General features: G+C 35.4%; 1 protein-coding gene across 3 annotated transcripts in view; it reads right to left on the bottom strand.

Moving 5' to 3' along the window:
• Window positions 1–25,791, bottom strand: part of NUP133 (nucleoporin 133) — a 30,352-nt gene that overhangs the window by 3,765 nt on the left and 796 nt on the right. Inside the window, exons 2-24 of one of the 3 annotated variants that reach the window (XM_021527133.3) lie at window positions 25,148–25,266; window positions 24,250–24,353; window positions 23,140–23,247; window positions 21,448–21,579; window positions 20,873–21,043; window positions 20,107–20,262; window positions 19,934–20,004; window positions 19,206–19,353; window positions 18,246–18,393; window positions 17,421–17,578; window positions 16,601–16,692; window positions 14,208–14,371; window positions 12,695–12,789; window positions 12,356–12,580; window positions 11,238–11,360; window positions 10,687–10,786; window positions 9,449–9,691; window positions 8,142–8,275; window positions 6,412–6,570; window positions 4,892–5,027; window positions 3,024–3,142; window positions 1,461–1,541; window positions 347–411 (exon numbers count right to left, since the gene is read on the bottom strand). In XM_021527133.3, coding sequence (XP_021382808.2) covers window positions 347–411; window positions 1,461–1,541; window positions 3,024–3,142; window positions 4,892–5,027; window positions 6,412–6,570; window positions 8,142–8,275; window positions 9,449–9,691; window positions 10,687–10,786; window positions 11,238–11,360; window positions 12,356–12,580; window positions 12,695–12,789; window positions 14,208–14,371; window positions 16,601–16,692; window positions 17,421–17,578; window positions 18,246–18,393; window positions 19,206–19,353; window positions 19,934–20,004; window positions 20,107–20,262; window positions 20,873–21,043; window positions 21,448–21,579; window positions 23,140–23,247; window positions 24,250–24,353; window positions 25,148–25,266 — 3,051 coding nt within the window. The remainder of the gene's footprint in view (window positions 1–346; window positions 412–1,460; window positions 1,542–3,023; window positions 3,143–4,891; window positions 5,028–6,411; window positions 6,571–8,141; window positions 8,276–9,448; window positions 9,692–10,686; window positions 10,787–11,237; window positions 11,361–12,355; window positions 12,581–12,694; window positions 12,790–14,207; window positions 14,372–16,600; window positions 16,693–17,420; window positions 17,579–18,245; window positions 18,394–19,205; window positions 19,354–19,933; window positions 20,005–20,106; window positions 20,263–20,872; window positions 21,044–21,447; window positions 21,580–23,139; window positions 23,248–24,249; window positions 24,354–25,147; window positions 25,267–25,791) is intronic. The other 2 variants (XM_077782107.1, XM_021527136.3) reach the window with 2 other exon arrangements.

The following is a 25,791-nucleotide window of genomic DNA, read 5'->3' as shown; positions in this document are numbered from 1 at the left end:
AGCTTCTACTTGAGATGCTTAAAAAAAAAAAAAAAAACAAACTTTAAAAAGTTCAGCATTGGTCACTTCTTTTACTTCAGGAAGAGATTAAGGAACAAAAGCTGCATGGGTTCATTTCTGCATCAGGTGCCAGGACTGCACAGAAGGTTGCCAGTGAGATAAAACAACAAAGTACTGCAGATTTCTTTTGCTGTGGTTTCACTTTACAAATAAGAATACATGTTCTGATCAAACACATTATCAAACTTTATCCTGTGAAATTAAATATTTTTTGTGAATTAGAGAATAGTACACTAAAATATAATTCTGGAAAAGTTGTGTTTCAGGAACTTACATTTATACTTACCCATCTCTTTGGAGAGCCTTACAGAGAATTTTAAGTTTAAGATCATTTACATCCACTTCTTCTTCCTTCAGTTCATATAAGGAGAAAATACAGGCATATTAAAATTCTAGGGTTTTTTGCAAAGAAATAATCACGCTGTTACACAGATTGAACTGATGAATTAGATTCTCCAATCACCAAACACAATTTTTAACATATGCTGTTCTAAAAGATGATCTGTTTGGATTGTTGAAACACCAAACACTGTTTGTTTCCATTTGAAATCATGGATTCAGACTTTCTACAGTACCACTTGACTGCTGATGACCAACTAACACAGCTTGTAAAAGGGCACAAAAAAAACAAATTGTAAAACATGGTATTCTAGGCAAATTTTATTTTACCATGTGCTAAATGATGAGTGGAGTCAAAGCTCTTTTTTCAGTATGGCCAAGCTAACTAACATGCACTAGTGGCCACATTAAGATATATGTTATATAAACACATTAATAAATGTTTTCAAAGATATAAATTTGATTTGAGAAGGGCAGTTCCTTCATTGCACTGAAACCACCACCTCCAATTTGTGCTGAATGGTTCTATACAAGTTGTTAGGAATTTTAATATCTGTGGGGAAAAAAATTGAAATTTTATGGGTTTAGCATAACATTTATTTTATTGAGATGAAATAAAAAAAAAAACAACTGGAAAAAAAGCAGATGGCAAATTTGTGGTTCAAAGCTATTTACATGTTAGAAAATGGTGACTATCCCACATTACCTTGTGACAATCAGTGAAACTGTCAAGAGGGAAGACACAAGAACTAAACTACTAAAAACAGTTCATCTTTGTCCTGCTTGGAGATAACCTGTAGGGAAACAGGGCTCTTAAAAGAAACTATAGACTATAAATGGAAAGTGAAGATGAAGAGTGTAATTTTTCTTAAATTATCTAAACCACATTTGGCATTATGTCTCCAGTGACTTAAAAACAAACTGAAAAAAACACATCAGGGGTTCCTTTAATTACTACAGACTAAGCTAATGTGTTAATTAACTACAGATGTACCATCTGTAGTTAATAAATAATAATAAAGAAGTCTCTAGGTTAGAAATCGTTCAAAAAGTTTTCCTACCTCATCAATATATTCCAGCAGATCAAGTGCTTTCTTGAAGTCATACTCATTGGCTCTTCTGTTCTCATCACATATGAACAACTATGAAATCAGAGATTAACATGGAGAATTATTTTTAGCTTACAAACTAACGTAACTGGTATCAGGGACAACCCACTGTAGGAAGACCACCACATATTTTCTACTTACATGACCTTCTCATGAAAATATGTCTTGATTCAACCACTAGTATTTTTATAGTAAGGAATATACTTAAAGTTTTAGAGCAGCATTCCACCTACGTGACAATGGTCTGTGGATAAATGATACTGGATACAAGGCTGCTGGGTTTCAAATTTAAGTGCCATTTAAGGCTGTAACATTCCTGGACTACTGTGGCCAGAGCTCAGCTCCACAAATAAGCTCTCTGAATTATTTCAGTAATTAAGCTCAAAGCAGTACTTCAGCACATGTGCTGCCTTTCACCCCTTAAAAACAACAAGCTTCCCTCAGTATTTCCTATCACCCAATTATAAATTAGTAGTTAAAAAAAAATTAATATTAACTCTTTTAATTCAAACATTCTGAGTTCCATTTCTGCATTGCAAGCAGCAAGTCTTAACACTAGTATGACAATAAGAGAGAATTCAGAAGGAAAACTCTTGTGGTGCCAGCACTTGCCAAATCCTCACTGACACTTCCTTACCCTTCCCTAATCCCACAGACAGCCTCACTTAAAGACACGGGTAAGGACTTCACAATCTCCTATTAGCACAGTTCAAAGAAAATGATGAGAATGTAAACAAGGATGCTTGCTTACATGCTAGCTTTTGATTTTCCACAGGATTATAAAAAAAAAAAAAAAAAAATTACACCCAGACATAAGTGACTTCTTTTACAATGTATTGCTGTTATTCATGGAGTATTTTTTGTGTGCATCCCTGGATGGTAAAAAGTGTGGCAAACAAGGCAGAATCAGTAAGGCTACCGATTCCTGGCTGATCCCAGAAAGGAGTGAGAAAAAGAAGTCAGCACTATTACTTATCCCAGTACTGGAACAGTTCAAATTTTTGGTTCATTACGGGCTGGATTTTTGTAAAAGAAAGCGAAAGTAGAAAGACTTCTGGTGCCTCTTTGCAACAGGTGACCAAAAGCCTCTTCCTGCTTCTAGTACTTCCTTGTTCTATCTTGCAACGTCCTTCTCCCCTAAGGTAGAATTGTTTGTTCATTCTGCCTTCCAAGTTCTGCCCTATCAAGAATGTAAAGGAATGTAAAAACTGTCTCACATCCAAAAACTGGTTTAGACCAGTAAATCAACTTCTGGGACTCATCTGATTTGCTTTTTCTTGCAGTAGCACTTCAAAGCACACATTCAACAGAAAAAACTAGGATAAACCCATCATTCTGATGTTTGCTGGTAGAAAGTAAGCGAAGTTAAACTAATTCATACATTAGATCTTTAGGTGCTCAGCAAGTTATATAAGGGATAAAGGCAGTTGTGACCTTCTCATTTATTTTATCACAAAGGGGCAGAAAACATACTGGAAGTTTACCTGTGTAATGAAGAAAACATGGGACACTTACTTCAATGAGCTGAGATGCAGACAGCACTGGCATATCGTTGAGGTTCAACTGTTTCTCTGCCAGGAGTTGTTCGGGAAGTGTCTCCTGATGTAACAAAAAGCGCTCCTGCTCTGATATTTCTTGTAGTCATTTAAGGAAATGAATGTTTCATGTTATTAAAATGTAAAAATAAGTTTTGTGGCACAACAACAACTGTCAAGCCACAATATTATTCAAGCCTACAATCGTTTGTTATGAAGCATTCTCCTTGGACTCTCATCCATGTTCCCAAAGCACATAAATACTTCCACTTCAATTCTGCCTTCCCAGGGAACTAGTTCTTACTTTCCACTCATGCTCCCTGTGTAATTAAAATGCATAACTCTATATTTGCCCCAAAGCTTCAAAATTAGTACAGAGGATTGGATGGAAGCTGTTGCACTGCACAGGAAAATGAGTTGGCTGCAACTTGAGGGAGCTGTGCCATGGACATGTCCCATCTCATGAACTGTTCAATTTTTGACTGTTTTATATTTGCCAGTATGAGCTGCTTCAGGATGAGAAACTTGCTAGTCTGAGATGTTCAAAATGGATTAATATCAACCCTACCCTTCCTACCAACTTCCACTGCATGTTAGAATAGGGAAAATAATTCTGTGGAGCATTTTATCTGTTTAGAGGAATAAGAAAAATGTGGCAGAAATAATTAGTATTTTTTTATCGATAGGAAAGTGATAAACAAAAAGCATAAGTTTTAATAACTATATCATATGCCACACAGAAATGTGTAGCAGAATGCAGTCCAGAACAAATTTTGAGAGTCCTCTAGTCCATAGAAATAAAGCTTTGATTATCTCATTTGTAATTTTAAAATTTTCCTATTTAAAGGTGAAATTCTTCACACCAGCATAGGCATTTTCACAGTGATAAAAAACCAGATTTAAACTTCAAGGTTTCATGCAATGCTATACAACTTAAAAGGCAGTAATACATTATTATTATGAGCTAAAAATAACTTCTAAAGCCTATTTAGTTAACCTAATTATTACCAGGCTTTTTCAACAGGATTTAAGAACTATTCATTTCATAGATGGATAAATATACAGATAAACAGAAGTAAGCTTGAGCAGCAACCCTGAGCCATATTCCAAAGCTTCCCCCTGGTGGCCCACAGCACATGTGCTGCACAAACATTATCTTCCAAGGGGATAGGAACGGCAGAGCAGTGGAACCATTGCATTTGGTAATGAAGCAGGTTAGATATTTGTACTTCTCCTGTTCACATAATTTCAGATAGAGTACAGTGAAACACTGTTATGGTAACCTTCCTAGATACAGAGAGCAAAACCCTGAGAAAGCACTTCTTGATCACAACTGTATATATCTGCAATTGCATTACTGCACTACAACAGTTACAGGATTTCCCTGTATATCCTAAGAGCCTCAGGACTTGAGAAGAATTCAAAACTGAAAGCCATGCTATAAACGGGCTCTAAGAAATTAATTATTTTTTACATTACATCTGAAATATAAAATGCAGATTCATTAAAATATGTTCAGTGTGAATGATTGACAACTTTCAGCCACTTCTCAAAGTGCAGGTCCAGCTTGTTATTTTTGCCAATATTATATGTTAGTAGAAAAAGTGGAAAGGTACAGATTTGCCATGCTCATAGTCCTAACTCGCAGATGAAAGTGAGCGCTGAGGTTAGTGTCTCTTGCTGTGTTCCTTATGCTTCCTAAAATGAGCAAAATCATCAGCCCATTTATCCTTACCACACTAAGTCAGCACCCTCAACATAAAAACCAACAATCTCCAAAATTAATGGGATTCTAATTCAATAATTTAGTAAGTCTTTTCTTCACTTTGCCCTGTTTCTATTCCTTACCTTCTATTTTCTCTTGTAGCACGTCTTCTGAGAAGTCCGATGCTAGTGCGGCTAATTTGCTCAAGCCAAGAAGTGTTTTCTTCTTTGCAAAATATCTTGTCTCCATATTTGCTAAAGTCTGCAATGTTCTGTGAGCCTAAAATTAATAGAAACTGTTAGAAATCAGTTTTGTAAATTAGGATCATAAGGTTAACAGACAAGAATTTTATCTGAACAGAAATCTTGCAGTTATTGTTTGTAATACTATAATCCTTAAAAGTTGTACAATTTGTACAGTGAAACTTTGCATTACACTCTTCAAGATGCTCTCTCTTTCAACAAACTATTTTTAAAATCTTTTAATCATTAATAAAAATACTACCACATTCTCAGATGATAAATTGCAACTTCACACATTGTATCTTTAGGATCTAATTTAGTATTTTCCAATAAAAGCCAGGCAAATATGTTTTGACAGAACACTTTTGCATGCAGTGTTTTACCTCTTAATTTGGGAATTTGAAAAACCAGAACTGTGTATAACTTATGCAATAACTAAATACAGAGGCAGGAATTTGTTTATCACACAAAGGAAGAGTTTCTGAGCACTTACTCAGAAATAAACTATTTACACAGAATGTACTGTATGTTTAAGAATCCTTATCCCCTCTTCAAAGTGCTTTGCCATGACATAGAAAATCTCAATTGACACAAATGGAATATTACACTTTTTTCAGAGTGATTTTTATTTGTTTTGGTTGGGGTTGGTGGGTGGGACTTTTTTGTTTGTTTAAGAGGGATATGGCATTACAAACCTAGAATTTGCATTAGGATAAATGTTTCTGTGGTTTTCATGCTTAACAAATGCGCATGTGGACTGAAAGAAGCCATTTTTGATTTGAAATAGTTTTAACTGTTAAATGAAATGCATTTTTAAGTCTAGCAGAATGATGGAAAGACTGACCAGCAAGAAGAGGGGATGTAACTTGAAAGTCTAGAAGGCAACAAATGATCATGTCTAAAAACAATGTCACATTAATCTAGCCACATGCATATTTGCTATTAAAATTACTTTAAACTATGAATGTAAGTGATTAAAGTTACCAACAGCTTTTTTACTTTCATGATAATTCCAAATTCCTTAGCTTTAAGATAGTAGTCTTAAAAGAGAAGTTTCAGTTTTTCCCTGGCTGGATAACATTACAATGCTATTGAAATTCAGTATAAATCCCCAATTCCATCAAAGTCGTGATTGTGTAGCCAAACCAAACTTCCTCAGTAAAAAGTACTAGCCACCAGCCAGGGATGAAAAGCAGCTCTAATTTCCATTACATGGTGCAGTGGCTTACATGAGATACTAGATGGTGCCTGAAGGGAGGCTTTTGGTACTCAGAAAGTACCTAATTAGTTATCTGCCATCTTTCCCATAACTCACCTGGATAAGCTGTCTTTTGACGGGGAAGAGTCATAATTCGGTAAATTACCTACTTGACCTGTTTAACATGTGGTATTTCCATTTGGCTGTATTTAAGAAACCCTACCTTCTGCAAATCCTGGCTATTGATGTCATGTAACCAGCTCAGATGTTCATGTGCTTGCAAGAAACTGGCCAGCTGTCCATGCTGAGCAACAGGCTGAGATAACAGCTTTCCTCGCTTTCCTTTTTCCAGATACCAGCGAAACAGGAAATCTGAAAAGTTCTGAACATAACAGAAATATGAATGTATTTTAAAAGTTACATTTCATATCTGGTTTGCCTTCTAAGCACTTTATAAAATACAATTGGTAAAAAAAATAGTAAGAACCTTCTTGATAAAACCAGACACATACACACATGACACAAAACAGTGTTGATAAAAATGCCTCTAAGAGTCCTGATATAAAGTGTTTAAAGCATTCATGAGCTCTCTCCAACAGATGCTGATAAACACAGACTCCTTCAATTAAAGTGGTGGAAGTGCCAAAACTACATTCTTCACATTAATACACAAGAACAGCAATCGCATCAATCACAATTCTTGTCTCATTTTCAGACCTGTTTCTTTGCCCCCTTCAAAACTCCATACTTACTATTTCCTTTCATAGACAAGTTTACTTCAGCTGTCACTGTTTTTGAAACATTCCTTCCTACCTACAAATTATACTGTAACCATCCATCTCTCGGGCATAGTTTAAAAACACCTCTCTTTTTCTAAAAGAAAAACCACCTTATTTTATCCTCAAGAACTTGAACATGAAAAAACTAATCAGGATTTCTGTTTGAGATTTAATTTAGTCTTTTCAGGACAATATTAGAGTAATGTTAAATTTAAATTGCATTAACGATTTAAAAATGAAGTCTGAAGAGGCCATCAGTCTATCCATTAGACTTATCTATTCAGCTCTACATTTGTTACAGTAACTTCTTTTCCAGAAGTTTTACATTTCCTCTTTAAAATAAAGCATATGAAGAGGAAAAAAAAAGTAATTTATCCCCTTTGACAGTCAGGCTGAGTATTTAAGATACACTATTTAAAAAGTTTGCTATAATTTCTGTCTATTACTGATACTTCTAGTTTTTGTTATTTAAACAAATTCTATGTACTCTCTTTCCCCAAGAGTTGTGGAAAGCTAAAAAAATGAATCTATCAATTCTCAAATTAACACCTCTTTGTTCCAGTCCAACACTTTTCAAGTAATCTCTACCACCTTTTCCTTAATCTTTCTAGTATTTAAGCACACTTAATTTTTACACTAGATGGCGGAAAAACCATCCAACAAATATGTAGCAGGACACTGCAAAAACCCCCAAAGCAACAGCCCTACCTTCCTACTCTTCCTAAATACTTTTATATTTACATATTAATTACTTTTCCATTTATACATTTAACAATTTCATCTCTTTTGGAAATTATCCTCCATTTTATATTAGATTAGTTTAATAAAACAACAGTGTAATGACAACAGCACCTGAGTGAAGAAATCCCAACATGCTGAAAAATGGTAAGAATGAGAAAACATGTCTGGGACACAAAAAGATCCCATGATAAGGTACACGTAGTACCTTTATTTCTGCTGGCTAGTTTTGCCTGTCCAGTGTAAAATACTCCATTGAATATTTTACAGTGAATATTGACTTCAATATTTTCCCCATTACCCCTGTATGTATACATAATTACAAAACCATTAAAAAAAACAGGGTAAGAAACCCCCAAAGAAATACTAAATTTTGCAACATTTCAGGTGCAAGCTTAATATAAAATGCTACCTAAAGGAAATAGAAGAGACTTGCCTGATCTGCAAACTGAGTCATGTAGCGTTGTAATCTGGTCTGGTTGTCTGTCTGCTCACACATTTGCACCAGGATATCAAAGTCGCAGTATTTCTCTGCTAAAGCAGCTGCCAACTGGTACTGTCCCAGGGAAACTAAGTAACCAAGAAAAATAAGTTTTTATCAAACAAGCTCACCTTTGTCCGAAACCAGAAAAATGAAAACAATTTCAAGTGTTGCCATCAAGGAGATACATATTCCCAAAGGAACATTCCCTGTCTGCATAAATCTCCTGTGCACACGTATGCACACAGACCTACCACCTCTGTCCCACAGCACAAGAGGGAAAAAGGGAATACTAAATGGCATCATGTCTACTATTTCCTCTGGAAGTTAGCATTATCTGCTTTCTGCACTGGGGGAGGAAATTCTACCCATGACTTAACATCTACAATAACAGCCACTTAAATACACAAAGTAAAAAAGCAGCAGCCATGGGCTTCTGACAAATAAGGATAATTGGGCTTGCATTAAAGAGAAACTACTTGGAATATTTCTTTTTGTTCAGTTAAATATGTAAGAGTCAGCAGAAGACTTAGCTCTGTTTGTAAGGAAATATGGACCTTAGACTGAACATAATGTTATAAAATGTATTTATAAGCTAACAGAGCCCATGAATGTGGGCAATGATAATTTTATGAAGCTTTTTCTAAGAATGCTCAAAAATTATCATTAGATTGTTCTATTTATATAATTTACTTCAATTAAAAAAATTAAACTTTTCAAAATTACTAAAATGCATTTACACCAACTTATTTCCATTTTAAAAGGCAGCTTTTCTATGGCTTACTCATTCAGGACTTGACCACATCTAACACCTTAAACAATGGGTACGATAATTAAATAATTTGGCTTCAAAAAGTAACTATTCACTGATAAACACCAAACAAGATTTCAGGCATATAGGTTTATCTCAATTTGCAACAATAGAAACATTCAAAATCCATTTATAGTCTACTTTCAGCCAGGCAGTGCAAAATAAAAACCTGCCAGATAAATGCAACAAGTTAGCAGAAGACAAAAATTCAAGCACCCAAGTACCTAATATGAAGTACACACAAGGAGCGCAGTCCTGGATACTAATTTGTAATCTGCATTTATTTTGTAATTATCTCATTAAATCACAGACCAGCCATTTGTACTCTGAAAGAAGAACAGTGTAAAGCAAGTAGAATTCATACACAGATGCCATCTACTCCGAATTGGTGTCATTTCCTCATCCAACTGACCACTTAATCTTTGCATTACAGAACACGGAGAGCACTCACGCAGAGGGGACAAGAGCTCGGATCTTTTCTGGACATATTCCATTTCCACGCTGCTGTAGCGCTCCTGATCAGCCAGACGATCCACAGACTTCAGCTGAGCAACGTAGCCATCCAGGAAGCAATCCAGGAGTGCCACCAGCTGCTCGGCCACCACGCTGCGGAGGTTGCTGTCCACCTGGGGGTACACCACCTTCAGGATGGTACCGTGCTGACGTGCTATTGCCGCACGGAGGCCACTGGAGGCTTGGGAAAAAACACAGGCAACATTAAAGCAATAATCCAATCACCGCAGCAATCTACAGCAAAGCGCAAAAAAAACCCATTACTGTGTATAATTAAAAAATACAAGGGGAAAAAAGCCAATAAATGTTTTTATTCTGAAAATCAAAGTAATACCATCATCATTCCCACCCTGCAATAAACAACTACTCCCATCTACTTTTACATATTAAACAGGGCCAGGATGTGGTAAACTAAAAGCCTGAACTATGCAGATTTATGCTGCCAACTACCAACAGCAGCTCTTTTTCCAGAAGAAGAGAATTACTTCCACTATTTCTAGAGCAAAGTAAGGGAATACACAAGGAAAAGGCAACTTCTGTTAACCTGATTTAAATATTTTGATATAATCATCAGGACACAAGATCAAGACACAAGAGTTTGCATGGGTCCTGCTTTTGTGAGGAGGAATATGGACTGCAAGACTTCTGTCTTGGAAGCACAAAACAAATGTGTTTTACATGTAGAGGCTACAAGGAAGCTTAAGCATCAATTAGAAAGTGCTTGCTTCTGAGAAGATTTGTTCTGATATTTTTTCACACTACTAAACCATCAAAACAAAACAACATTTATGCAAGTAGAGAATCATCAGTCCTTTTAAAACAGCTATGGATCATATTTTATGATTTATTTTAATGTTATGTACCCCACAGATCTGCCAACCAGAACCAATGCATTAAAAATTTTTATAAAAGTCTAAAATGTTATAAAAATTCTAAAATTTTCTTTCCCAAACTTGTGGTTTTATAGCCAAATTTGCAATGCAAGTTTTAAAAAAGCATCATCAGTATTGGACAAACTAAGAGTTCACTGATTCATCCCACTTCATTTCCCAAGTGAAAACTTCATTTTCACTTACTCTCACTGACAACCCTGTAGCAGCTTTTAACAAAAGTTTAAAACTCAGACTGAAATTCATGTGTTCTGAAACTTACGAACTTGTAATAGTATTTTCTCACCTGTCCATGGAATATATTCAGGTTCTCTTTCTGGAAGTTCTCCTGTTTTATATAAAGTGGCTCTAGACTGACGATACTGACAGGCAGCTTGTAGCATATCCTATTGAAAGGTAAAGATGTCAGTATTTCAAAGTCTACCTCAGTACACGCAGACCACAAAAGATGCTATCTTTTGTAATCCTGAAATGTTCTTTCAATATCCACATTCAATACAGCACTTTCTCAGTTGGACAGAAGGGGACATACTGACTGAGCAAGAAAATGCAGTGCAGAAACACAAGCTCTTCACTCTTTGCTACATATTCATGACTTCACAACTTCCAACGAAGCTGCAACTTCTCAAATTATCTTTAACAGTGGCTCAGGAGGAAAAGGAATGCCCCTAATTCTTCCCAAGGCTGTCTTTTCCTTCCTGCTGTATTTGGACATGTGAAAAGCACATTCATTTTTCTTCATCTCAGTAACTTGGATATGCTACACTCAACTTGTTCAGTGCTCTTCAATGTTTATCTTCCCCTCTTACAAACATCTTGGTTAAGGCAGTTTTGTACCTTAATGATGTTGTTCACATTGACAACTATCTGGGCCCACTCAATTGATTCAATAGGCATATCTTTCAGGATTTGCTCCTCCTCTTCTAATAAGCATTCAAAGATGGAATCTATCTGGGATACCTTGAAGACAGAAAGAAAAGTTACACTGAATACAAACATGTCCGCTATCAGCTGATACCTGAAAGCCAAGACATGTATAGAAAAATAAGTACATTACTATAAACCACATAGCCAAAAATATTAAAAGGTATCAACTACCCTAACGCATAATGAGGTAACCAGCTTATGGTTCATACAATACTTAAAACTACAAAAAATACCTTCTTTCTGGACTTAAATCTGAAAAGAAAAAAATCCTCATTTCTGAAGACAACTCCATACACTTCCGTTAAGCACATTCCTCCATCATCTTCTGGAATATTTAGCAGCAGAATCTTTGTTACATAAAGTACACTGGATAACATATCTGCTTTAAAATAGCAGACTATTATTTCTGTTTTCTTTCATATTTATTTTTCTCCCTTAGCAACTATTGTTCTCCGCAGTAAAAAACTTCCTAAGAATAAATGTTTTGTGCATAGTTCTTCTCAAGAAGGAAGAAAGAAATAAAGATGGAGCACTTGACTGGAATGCAGCATAAACTGAGAACTAACTTAGTTTGACTAATGCTAGAGAGGACAAAAATTGTAAGTGACTGAATTAATATAATTCCATCCAGGACAGTTCATTAAAGCAGCTCTCCTATCTGGAAAGCTTAATATGCTTCAATTCATCCTTCAAAAATGATAACTTAGCATGCATCTTCTTATGTGTCAGAGAATTTCCATTGTCTTTTTCATTGCTTATCCCTTTTGGGCAGTGGGAAATTTACTTACTTTACTTCTGCTACATAAAATATGTCAGAAATTGCATTTTAGCTGCAGCCACAAAAAAGTATACACAGCAAAGTGAGGAAAATACTACCACATTATCCCTATTTATTTAAAGGGTAGTTGTGTAAAGCTGAATTGACTTCTACAGTTTTACAGAGAGAAGTTTCAAAGTACATTTCAAAGCACTGTAATATTTACTACATTCAGGGCTACACAGTAATTCAGGAACCGCAGGTTTCTTACCTCCCTGAAGAACACATCAGCAGGGGTAAGGCTTGGTGGAACACCACAATCTCTTTTGTTTAATGCAATTAGTATAGCAGCATTCACCAGCTCAGGCAGCCTGGAGTGGTGATTCTTGAGAACAATAGCTGCTGCCAGTTTCTCTGCGTGCTCACAGAGCAACAGTCGGGTGGCCATCGGCATTCCTCGCACTGGAAAACTGCCCAGACGCTCAAACACACCAACCTTTTATTAAAAAAACAAAACAGAACACCCCATGCACTTTAAACAGTGTTCTAGAGGAATCAAGACAAAGTAATAAACTGTGTGTGCTGATACCAAAAGAACAGTAGGACTCACCTGATGAAGAAACTCAATGAAGAATGAATGTGCTTTTGTCTTATCCTCTAGCTGATGAAGAAGAATGAGAGACGTGTTGCTGAAACCAACTGCTTCTAAAAAAAGTAAAATCTTAGGTCAGATCACTTGATATCTTAATTTCTGGGTGTTTTGTGCCTCTGAGGTAAACTGATCTGTCAATTTTTATAGCAGTACTGCACTGGTACTTTTTACAGTATATGCACACACATTTATATACTGCTTACCATGCTATTTTTAATCTGTCTTTTTCAGCTCTATCATGGCTGAAAAAAAGCTTTTGGAAGAAATAAAGTATCTTTAGATCAGTACTATTCTGAAATATTCAATTAATTATGCTCCTAAAATAGCAGCTCACAAGCATATTCTAGTCTTAGTAGGATTCAGACTCATATTTTTATCCTTGTGATGGACTAGCTATTGCTAAATTTATTATGCCCTAGACCATAGCTACTAGAAGCTACAGTGTTAACAAACATTCAGCTCTAACTGACTCTGCATCCAGATTTTTTGTATAAATTAAGTGTGCTTATAACATCAAGATAAAAAGATAAAAATCTTGGAAGAACTATCACTGAGCAAACTTAGCAAGACAATTTCCAAGAAGCTATCAATTTTCATTTCTGGCTTTAGCCAGGAATAAGCACAGACAGGCTGCCAAATTAAAAATAAAGTTGGTTCAGAAAATAGTGAAGATGTGATGCCTGACAATCTCCAACTCGCTGCCCCACAAAAACAACAGGAAACATCATCCATCTGTAACTATTTACATGAACTTTCAAATTAAGCCTCTACTCTGTAACTGGCAACTACTGCTAAGAAGTTAGAAGCCACTTTCAAATGAAAACTTGTAAGAGACACCAAAGCATCAACAAAGAAATTTCTTGCTGAAAACATATCTGCTTTAATCCTTTATGTACGACAAATACTCATAAACCAATTTCTCTAGTCCTCTTTCACACAGATACAAATACCAAAGCCCCAGAGGAATACGAGCTCACTCTACCCAGGATCCAAGGTGACCAGAACTGCAGTCACACAGAGCTTATTTTTTCATTCTTAGCCCTTTTGTCATTCTCGTAACACATCTATTTTTTGGAAAATGATTCAAAACTACACAAGGAATCATGGAAATTCTAGGGTAACACCACCTGATCCTTACACAAAGTATCCTTCTCAGAAATATGTTTTCCTTGCTGTTTGTGTTTACTACATGAGAAGAACTAATCATAGCAGACTGCAAGCTTATGTGGTAATATCAAAAGATGCATCTTTAAGTCTTTTTGGAAATGTATCTAGTGGTGATAGAGGGCATATTGACTGAACAAGAAATGTACGCCTTCTTTGCAAAGCTTAAAGTATAATGTTATCTAGAATGTTATAGATACTACAGAAAAAACAACAACAACCAAACAAAAACCCAAAACAACAACAAAACAACCAACGAACCAAAACCACAAATTAAAAAGCTCAAAAACCAACATGTTATATTTACCTTCTGGTACAGATTCAGCCCATCTTGGATCAGAGGCAGGGTAATCATCCATTAAATCCACACTGATCTGAGTCACTGCTCTATCCAGTTCAGCATCAGACTCCAGATCTGCATTACTTGGAAAGAGCTCGATTACCATGCTTTGTGCATTGACTATATCTTTCCTGAAATAAATGAAACAAAGTATGCTAAATAAAATCAACCGACAGGATCACAGAAATAAACCCCCCACAGTTAGCAGGATTTTCTGATACACTTTTTGTGAAGTTCTTTAGATTATATACATCAAGCATTTTTGGAACTCTCTCTAAACTAACTGTAGATAAAAGCTACTCCAATTCTTTAAAAGCAAGTAGGCTGCACAATTTATAAATCAAAAAAGTACAAGTCAGGAGTCAAGGCACACTTTATTGCCTCTATTATTATTATTTAAGAGAAATGACTCATCACACAGAACTAAGCCTGAACGTATCTAGTAGTTAAGTCACTAAATTTCTATGGCTTGCTTTAAAATTTTCTCATTTTCTCAGTCACTCCCACTAATGGCAATAGAGAGGAAGCTTGTAAAAGCTCTCAGGAAAATGCTTCAGCAAATATAATGCATTGTTTTTATTTCCTATAATTTCAAAGAATCCTCTCTTATTCATATCAGTAAGTAAAAGAGCAAGAAGCAACCAAACACAGACCTCCAAGGTATGAAGGTGTACTTCTATGTAAGAATATACACAAAACCCAGGGATTTGATTTTGTGACTAAAATATTATAGTATTCTGACTGAGAAGGGATATTGTCAGTCAAACACTGGAAGTACTTACATTTTTCATGAAACTTTCAGTTTAAACACTTACATGACCAAGATGTCTACAAATTTAAAAAAACCAAAAAACCCAGCAGTGCATCCAGAAATTGCACAAAGGTAAACTAAACAAAGGATACTTTTGAAAAACTGGAATATACTGGATCTTCTATTAAAAAAGAAAGTCCCATCTTTACTACCCAGCAGGATGTGTTTCTAAGGAAATTACATAGGACTTTATTAGCCCCTTCAAATCATGAATTTCCCTCAAAAAGGGTCAACTTGATATTTCCACAGAACTTTCTATCCCCTCTAAACATCACTAGTTCTATAAAGCAGCCAGAGCTCACTGTACAGCTGGTACACTCTACACTTCCAGTGGCTGCACAACCTTCCATTATTAGGTCTGCATCAACTCACTGGCCATCTGGACAGGCCACCGCTACATCTGTTCTGTGGAATACTGCTCCATTCATTTTACCAGACTATTTATTTCTGGGAAAAAAATCAGAGTATCTACTATATACATAAAATTATTGTTTTCTTCTAGTTTCATAAATATAACCCAGATTTTTATTGTAATAACTTACAACTTTCATACTGTTTCACACTGTTTTCCTTACTACCTCCCATTTCCTTCTTGTTTCCAACCCCCTTGTACATGTCCTCAATGACATCATGTTTGTTAACCATGCTCTCATGACACTTCTGAACACATGCAGAATTTCTCTAAATTCTGTACCTGTTTACAGATCTTGGATTGGTATCCTTTATTCTCTAAAGGAGAATAAAGCCTAAGCCCCTTCATTACCTTTTACCTCACATGAAGTTCTACAGCAAAAGCACTTGTTATCTTGGACCTCTTCTTTCCAAGTTTTAAGACACTTTAAGATTAGTCCTAAGAGAATGTGTGGGTTGTTTGCCTTGTTTTTTAAACACAAAAATACTGACAACAATCCCCTCTACTATAATTAATCTAAGCCTACAGATCTGTTTATCTTCTTATTTTTCCTTTTCCTCCTTTGTTTACATCGCTCATCTCATATCAAACCTTTCAAAAGCACTACATGCCTTTTTACACTCCAACTGTTTTAATAAGGATAGTTTGACAAACAGGGTATTTTGTTCCACTAATTCTTCTATATCAGCCAATCGGAAAGAAAAAATCATCCTGCCCTAATTCTGCCATACTAGTTAATCTTCATAGCCAGTATATTCAAAAGTATTACTGAAAACAGCTAGGCAAATAAAAATGAGACTGAAAAAGCTTTTTCAACAAAACACCACTTACTAAAGAATAAAAAAGTCAAAATGAAAAGTTGAAAGTTGTTTCACTGGCACAAAGTTACCCATAGAATTTACACAGAGCAGGTGACAAGTGACTGAGATTACAGAAGTCTGCTCCTTTCTAGCACATAACCCTTCTTCACTAGCCCAAGGCGTATTTAATGCTTTCCTAATAAAGATGTGTGTCATTAAAAAAAGTTGCAACTAAAATAGCACAGGAATATCCTAACCAAGACAGTCTCTTACTCAAATACCAGAGTGCCTTCAAAAACAGGAAACAAAGTCTCAAAAAATGAAGTGCAATTTCTACCTGCAGTACTGTAGAAAAGCAGCTTTCAATAATTTGGTTTTATCTTCTTGGGCTATAACTTCTAGCCTACCAGTTGCATCAAATGCAGGACTCTGAAAAAGCAAAATTAAAACTTCAGCTGAAAGACAAATAATAATCTTCATTATGAAATGAAAACAGATTTTTAAGTAGCCATGCCACAGATATAAAATAAAATCACTGGAAGCAGTTGTGTTTATTATGTCAAACATAAACCTCCAAGATACATTATAATGAAATTCACACAGAGGTTTGACCAAAATTCACACTATCTGCAAAGGAACTTACACCAACTTATTCTGCCCATCAGATTTTTAATGATAAATATTTGAAAATTCAAACCCACAATTTTTGACAGGATTTAAAAGGTATTCCTAAGTACTATCATCCACAAAAGCAGTTTAACTGCAGGCAAACTTAACTAGAAACTAGTTTGTTAAGAAAAACAGTTTCATCAGCCCACAAAGGCCTTCCACTAAAATACCAGTTAATAATAACTATTGATTATAGTGTAATATTAGACCTAGTGATTGACAGCAACACACCTACAAAGAAAAAAAATGCAAATTTCATGGAAACCTCAGCTGTGAAACAAATGGAAAGAAAAAAAGCTACTCAAACTAGCAGATGTAAACATTTTTGTTTTGAAAACTGCCTTCATAACAAGTGTTTGAGTCTCTATTTAAAAAAAAAATTTTAAAACCCAAACAAGTAAGAATTTCCACAGTGCAAATTCAAAAGTGACCTAAAAGACCACTTTATTTGTACTCTGTATTCAACCAGGCAAGCAAATAACCATTACCTCACTTCTTGGTCCAGCAATAGAAGAGGACAGGGCATCTTCAAGGTCTTCAGGAAGCACAGAAATATTTTCCCTGAACAAGATAGTGAGAAGTCCACTTTTTTTGGCAAAGAAGATGGGAAGGCTATTACAGGAACCTGCTCCTAAAATACTATCTCCTAAAATAAAAAGAGGGGGAAAAAACCAAGCACATAATTACCACTTTATTTTATGGCCAAAACATAAGACCTCATTTACAATTATTGACTTTTATCATTAATCAAGCAAGAGTAATTGATAACTGCGCCTGACTTAGAAAAACTGTGGAATTATTTGCTACTCTAGATGTAGACTTCCAGATACTGCAAGTGTTAAAAAAAAAAAAAAAAAAAAAGAAGAAAAGAGAGAAACAAAGAAAAAAAATCCAGATTCAGTTAATTCAAATTCTACATAAGGATCGATGTTCCTGTTGTACTTGAAAACACCTTTGAAGGTCATGGATGACATACTTAGAGACACCTGGCACTAAGTTTACTTCAAGGGAAAAATCAATCCACAGTGAATGTTAGGAAAGAGAAAAAGCAAAGAAAAGGCCCGACAAGCAAAACCCCCCATCCTTTCATTTAACAAGAAAAGGGATCTGCTTCATTTTCATTTCAAACACTGTAGAGCAACAATACTGGGTGTCACATCAGCATTTCCCCATACACCCACGAGACATTCCCAACTCGAAACATTTAATAAAGGAGCACAAGTATGACACTGCTCTCTGCGATAGCTAAATACTGTAAAAATATTGAATTAAGAGGTACCAACAAAATGTGATTTCCCTCCACAGCAAGTTACCTTGTATGCCAAATATGATTTTTTCCTGTGGTAATGAAATTCTGCCAGTTCCAGTGGAACAAGCAAACACTTCATCTTCCTTGTAAAGGTAAGCAGCGTGGCTGAAGTAATCTGGGACTACCAGGCAGCACAACACTTCATCTTCTGACTGAAAGGGTTGAATACAAACAATATCACATATGTAATCAATCCCTTAAATATTTAAACTTTTAAACGCTAATCCATGAAGCCTGAACTTGTTTTAATTTTTAACAATGAGGTATGGATGTAACTTATAACCTAAAAAAACAAACAAAATCACTTTGAATTTGCCCTAAAATTTTAGATCCTGTGTTTTTTTCCCCTTCCATATGCATTATATTCTTGCTAATTTCACATGGAGACATAAATAAACAGATCAATTATTCAACAGTTTTCACATTCTTCTTCCACCTTTGAGCTTTAAGATGCCATTACAGGCAGTGGGGAGAGAGGGAAGAGTGGAAGATGTTTACCAAAGCAATCTAATCCCCAGGTTTATGCTTCCAGAAGACACAGCACAGACAATGTACTCCACACACAACCAATGTCTCCTCCCCTCCCAGCAAGCTAGCTGCCTAGCAACGACCAAAAACAGATCCTGTAATTCCTTGTCCCACAACAAGAGTCTCAGAGTTTGAGATCTGTTCTAAATGGATTACAAGAGCATATTATAAAATCACTCTGTAAAACTTTTTTCAAAGACAGCAAAAAAATTGAAATAAATCAGATTACACTTATTTTTGAGGGTTTCATCTTACAACTTAAAATGCAAAGCATAAACTTTTATATACAGCTAGTATTAAACATTAAGAGATGCTGGTACACATTTTCCTCAGAGTATTACAAATACATACTTCCAAGGGAAACTGATTTTCGTTTAGACAAAAACCTGACACAGAACATAATCTTAAGTCAGTATCAGAACCTCCATTAGCATACCTGAAAACATGGATTATATTGTGTGACCTCCACAACAACATCATCAGACATCTGACAGCCTTTATCTTCTACTGTTATCAGAGTGTAGTAGACAAGACATGGACGATCTCCAGGATGCCATGCTGCAGCAAGTATGACCAGTCCATCACTATTCAACAACAGATATCACACCACTGAGAGATGATTATCACATATTTTATTTGCTCAAAAATTATTACTCAAAAAAAAAAAGTTTTCTAACTACAATCTCAACTAGATATTGTTCAATCTTGTATTCTTTTAGAAAGAAAAACTACACTATTTGTTCTTCCAAATTACTTTATTAACAGTATTCATATTGCAGTACAAAACTGAACCAAGGCAGTTGTAATTTCATGTAATTAAGTCAAATGCAACAAATACTAAATTGTCTGCACCTGCTGGAACAAGTTACAGTTGCTTATTTTTTATCTTTCTAAAAATCAAGACAAAACAAATACAAAATCCTGATAAAATGACACTAAAAAAAGTAAAGAGAATTTATATATTAGGTAAAGGATTTGTAATGCTAAAAAGATGATAGCATTAAATATAGGATAACCTAACTACCTAATATAAGGTGCTTATTTAATCAACAGTTCCACTTGAGTAAAATTAAACTACAAGTACTTACATGAAGTTTTTGCAGGAAAACAGAATGGATTTATCTCATTAATGAAAGTCTTACCAGATCAAGTGTACTTCCTTACCGATTCTGTTGCAAATCCATGTATTGTATATTTACTCCTCCTTTAATATCTTCATAGTTACTTTCAGATCCCTAAAAATAAAGAAATACATCTCATCTGTTGTGTAACTGTATATAAACAGGCTATCAATTAAAACAAACACACTAACCCTTTCCAGTTGAGCTGGCTCTTACCCAAATTGCATCTGTAATATGTTCTTTCAAGATCCTGTTGATATCCCAGCTGAAAATGTAACGTTCTGATGAATCATCAATCTCCCATTTGTTTAGATTTGAACTTGTTAGCATGTAAAAGCTTGATCTCTCTCTATCCCAAAGAACACTGGAAATCTGCATTTGAAAAATGAAAAAGCTAAAAAGTTAGAGGAAAGCCTGATTATTTGGATAGAATAATCTAAACCACCCTCTGTCCACAAAAAGAGTCCTTCCCTTGGGCAATCCACAAAAGTTGCACTCAAGATGAGCATTATGATAACTTCCAAGAGGAGTCTTATTTTATAGATAAAAGAACATCTACACTACAAATATTTCTTGTACTTCCTGCCATCTTCTGTGGCGTTCATTGACAAAACTCAAGCCAATCATCAACCCTCAGCAGTGCTAAGTCAGAAAAGAATTACAGGCTGGTTTCTTCAATGAGGCTATCACTAGAAAGGGGCAGGACATGCAACCATTGCATATTCCCCAGGAAAGACTACTATTTCAAAGTTGCCTTTTATTCAGAGCTAAAGACTAAGCCAGCATTTGCCTTCACAAAACATACAAATTTATTTGGTTTCTGTTGTTGTTTCAAATTTCAAAGAAATATAAGTAACATAAATGAACTGAGCAAGTCGTGGTTTTTGTCATCACACATCCTTACACATTTTTTTTCCTTTCTTAGACACAAGCTAGAAATTACAAAGAGAAATTAAAGAAGATGAATGCTTCTCAAGCTTACCACAGCATCATTTCCAGGAGACAATATACCCAGAAAAGAAGAAACCTTTCTACCAATTCCAGAAAACATGCCCTGCCCCTGTGGCAGGGCATGTTGATGAATCTTGCCAGAACTATCAGGTATCAATCGGACTAGTTGACCTCTGGAAGATGATAAAATAAAGCTTCCCCCCTAACAAAAAGAGAAAGCAACTACATTTAAAAAAGCAACTACATTAAAAAAAAAAATCACATTCAAGAAAACTCTACTGTCAGCTAAAATTCTTTATAACAGCTCATACGGGTAAATACTGAACAAGACACAAGGCATCCTTAGAAAATGACAAACTTCTCATGGCTACTTGGCACTGGCAGAGACTCATTTTCTTAGCTTTATGTGACATTTTTATCCATGAAGCTCAATTTCAGTTAAACAACAGAACTAAACTCTCACATAATCCTTGGGATCTAATGACAAAAAATAGTGTTACCTTTGCCATATTTATTGCAGATTTAAGACTAATAAAATTGAGCACACTTTCCCATCTTTAGATTAGGAACAAAACCAGTATTTTAACATAAATCATACTGTTTTACCTTTACTGCTGTGAGGAAACTGCACAGAGAGCCTCCAAAGTCTGTGAAAGTGTCTGTATAGGATCCTTCATGTGCAAGATTGGGCCAGTAGCGCACAGAACCTTCACTGGTAACAACCATTATTGCCAGAGACTTGAAGTGAAAAGGTAATTAAGAGAACAGGCAAAATTATGATGATGATGATAATAATATTAAATCAGACTGCAGCTTTAACTTAAACAAGTTGTTTTACACATCAAGATTGTGTATGACAAAGACAAGAAAGTAGCAAATACACATGGATGCACACTGATAAACCTTGAACTGAGTCACAAAAACATTCTGCAGCAAAACTTAATTTGTGCAGGGTATGTTACATACATTTATTTTCCTAATCAACATTTTCTACTAGTTTTTGCTCCTGATAATTCAGGATCTGGTGCTGAAATGCAAACAAAACTTACAGTTGTAAAGGGCCTGTGGAGAATAGTTCAGATGCCAAGAGTGAAAAACTACTATGAAAGACTTCAAATGCAGAGTATAATTTAGCAAAGAATCTGCTCTAATGTCTTTAAAAGAAATATCAAATCACAAGGCAGCTCTTCTTTTCAAAGGCATAGGCCTACAGTGTAACTCAGGGAATCACAGATACCAAATTAAAAGTGTGAACCAAGAGAATGTTCAGGTAGAGATTTAGAAAAAAACATTGTACTTAATCTAGTGGTTGTCAAAAAAAAAAGTAAAAAATCACAAAACAGTAGAATAACTGTAGATGGGAGTTGTTATAGAGCTCCTTGGAGTTTTCGAACCAATTTTTTACTAGACACTGACTTTCAGTTCACAAGTTAAACACTTATGAAATTAAAAAATACAATAAATAAAGTATTAGAGTTAGGTGTATTACTTCCTCTTAAAATAAGTCAGAACATTTCAGGTTTCATGAGATAATCCCAAAATACTAAGACTGTATGTTATCATCTGGAAGAGTAACACAACAACAAATCAAAAGAAAAGATCATACTACATATTCTGTGCTGCAGCTTACTTCCAAGGACAGCTTCTTAGCCAGTTTTATCAGAGCATCACATATATTAACTGAAATCTAAGCTAAAAATGAGATGCTCTTTTCATGAATTATGGTAAACAGGCACATTAACACACTTTCAGAACAAAACCGATCTTTGAACTTCACACCCTCTAATACAGTAACTCAGGAAAAAAACCACTTAGGAGACCAATCAAGACAGATTAAGTCTGTCCTTCCAGTTTCAGCTTTCTTACCAAGACCAGCTGAGGGAGGGTGCTGGGGTTTGCCTCTCATCTAAGGATACTGGGAATTAATCCACTGAACAACATTTTCAGCCAGCAATTAAACTGCACTTGGTCAGACCCCATTTTTGATTGCCCTGCTGTTTGTTAACACAACACCTCTTAGTTTACTGCATTTTTGTTTGCTATGAAAGCATGTCAAGTAATCCTTAGAAAAACTATTATTTAATCTGATCCTGTAAGATGCACACGGTGCAATTTAAAAGGATTAGCAGAAGTTTATTTCAAAGGTATTTACTGCCAGCTATCAATCCTGACCTTTTGAATAGATAGCATACCACCAAATGTTTTCAAATACTTTGAATACATCCTTTTGACAAAAAAGGATATATTCAAAGTTATTCTTAAGGTGCTTTTAAACACTAAAATTTAAGATTTGGTCACCTGAAGAGAAGGTGCTTCACCTGAAGAATTGAGACAAGATATAGCTGCTAAACTAGAACTCCATTGGAAGTCACTGGGTGGCAGCTGCAATTCCTTGCACAGAGATAACTGAAAGAAAGAAAGAGATGTCATAATAAATATGAGACTGGAAAAACTTATTCCTCTGCCACAAAATCTTTAGATGTTTTGACACTGCTAAAAACTACATTTCAACTAATCCAGACACTGTGTAAGGGAACAAAAAAAAAGTCACAAAATAATTTCAACAAGGTTGTAACAAACAGCTATAAAACATCTTCAAATTTTCAAATATCACTGGTTTTCTTTAGTTATTTCTGATTGTTTCTCACAACACTATAATATTGGATTATTTCTATTGGAGATTATTTGACCATTCTTTAACACAATATTAAAAAAAATTAAATTAGAAATGGTTGAGAGAACTTATTAACTACTAACAGGGTAGAGAAGGGAAACACACCCCACTCCCCTACACCCTTGAAGTTAAACAACCAGAAAAATTGTAATCCCTTGAGAAATCTCTTCAAGTGCCAGAATGTGTACACCTGACACTCCTCTGTAAGTGCAGGACCTATATAATGAACATACCTTGTCTTGATTGAAAGAAAACTGATTTTGTAACTCTGATTTTGTTTTTCTCCGACTATCACTGAAATGATGCTGAAAGAAATACTGTCCAGAGAGGATACAAAAATTCTTGACCTAAGAAATCTAGGTGAAACGTATGTTCAGTAACCTCCGAAATTAACCATGTTTTTGGGGTTTGTTGCAACTTGAACATATCAACCAGATTTCAATTATCAAAATAAACTTTGCCAAGACTATCTAACCTAAGAGCTACACCCATTAAAATATGAAGAATTAACCTTAGTGCCAAGGTGACAAAACAGAAGAGAGGAATATAAAAATTATAAGCTCTCTCAAAAGCCTGAGTTTCAGTTACTGTTGTTAACATGACTTCATATCAATCCTGCTACTTTTGAGGAAAAACACACAAACTCCAACTGAAAAAAAAACCCCAACCCCATAATTGCGTTACCAGTTGAAATAGCATAAAATACAGACTTTCCATCTTGACCCTTCAGTTACCTTAGCTACTGCAGACTGACCAATCTTCCAAATAATCAGCCTCTCCTTATGAACTAGCCAGGCCCATCCACTTTCATCCACTTGAACGCTCAGCTGGTCATCAGCTACATAAAAAAGTAACTTCTTTAAAGCATTCAGATGTTTAAAACACTGCAGAGCAACATTTAAACCAATAAACTTTCATTCTTAAATGAAAATAAATATTTTCTATTAAATTAGTTTCCATGTTAGAATGTCCATCTATTTGATTAACATATCAAATTACTACATCTTGTTTAAAAATCCATTTGATAAACCCTCAACCTTTGAGAACGAAATGACAACCCCAAAACCCATTTCCTTGTATTTAGAGCAGATTTTAAGAGCTTTGTAAATCGCGCAACAATTTTAACATTATTTTTCAGAAATTTATTGGGTTCCTCTTATATCTACTATAAAGGAAAAACTTATGCACAGAGAAAAAACTGTTTAGGAGACCAATTTCTTGAACTCAGGGAATGGTTTGTATCACTAGGGCTTTTGGAAGAGATAACAAATGGGAATTGAAATAAAGAAAAATATTAAGCATCCACTCTAGGACACAGCAAAATCAAAACAAGTAAAAAAGGTAAGGAAGAACCAGTAAGTAAAAGTTACCAAAAACCTACTATTGGCTTTTCTTGTACCCTTGGTTTTATACAATAAATTGCATAAGCAGCACCTGAAGGGTATTTTCATGCATTCACACCCACATGGGCATTATTATAATTATTGTTACATATACAACCAGGTTGGATTCAAAGCAAGGCACAGACATTTTAGCTTCCCCTATAAAATCAGCATTTCAATGGCATCAACAACACATTAAGAATTCTCTCACCTGTCAAGTTTCATGGAGAAAAATAACATCAATTCTTACCATCAGCCTTCTTCAGGGCTTCCATAACCTTAACAGGCAGAGAGGACCCAAAGGCCTTAACATCATAGTTAATAGTCTCAGTTGCTGTAGGAAGCTGGATAATTCTGGTAGGAGTCGCTCTTAAACAAAACAAAAAGTTACAGTCAACTTTTTATTGCTTATTCATCAGTTTCAGCAGACATTTACTTCACAAGTATCTATTTAGAAACAGATTTATGTAAAATAAACATGCTTTCTCTGGGAACACCACCTAAAGCAAAAATTTGGTGGCTTCCTTACAAGTTCCTAGCTGTCATCAAATTCTTCATTTTTAAAGAACTGACTTTGAATACGCATTACTCCACCAGCAACAAACTCACCGTTCAACCTCTCTACACTCTGGTTATCTACAGAATGAAGACATTCACAATATCAGAAGAAGCTCAGCAGAAGCTCTTCCCTGACTGCAAGGACTAGTTCCATCCCTAGCTCTGGCACTGCTGGGCAGCACACGCTGTGCAACACTTTGAACAGCCATGGCAGCTTGGACCCAACAGCACTTCTACCACCCTTAGCTTGCTGCGGAGACTGCACTGACTACCATTTATAAAAGCTTCATTGTATCTTTCTCCACCTTCTGACTCTGGAACAGCACAGGTCTGTGT

The sequence above is a fragment of the Lonchura striata genome, chromosome 3, assembly GCF_046129695.1.
Source record: "Lonchura striata isolate bLonStr1 chromosome 3, bLonStr1.mat, whole genome shotgun sequence".
In the NCBI taxonomy this organism is placed as follows: domain Eukaryota; kingdom Metazoa; phylum Chordata; class Aves; order Passeriformes; family Estrildidae; genus Lonchura; species Lonchura striata.
The sequence above is the reverse complement of the archived record's forward strand: the minus strand, read 5'-3'. Positions and strand labels throughout refer to the sequence as shown.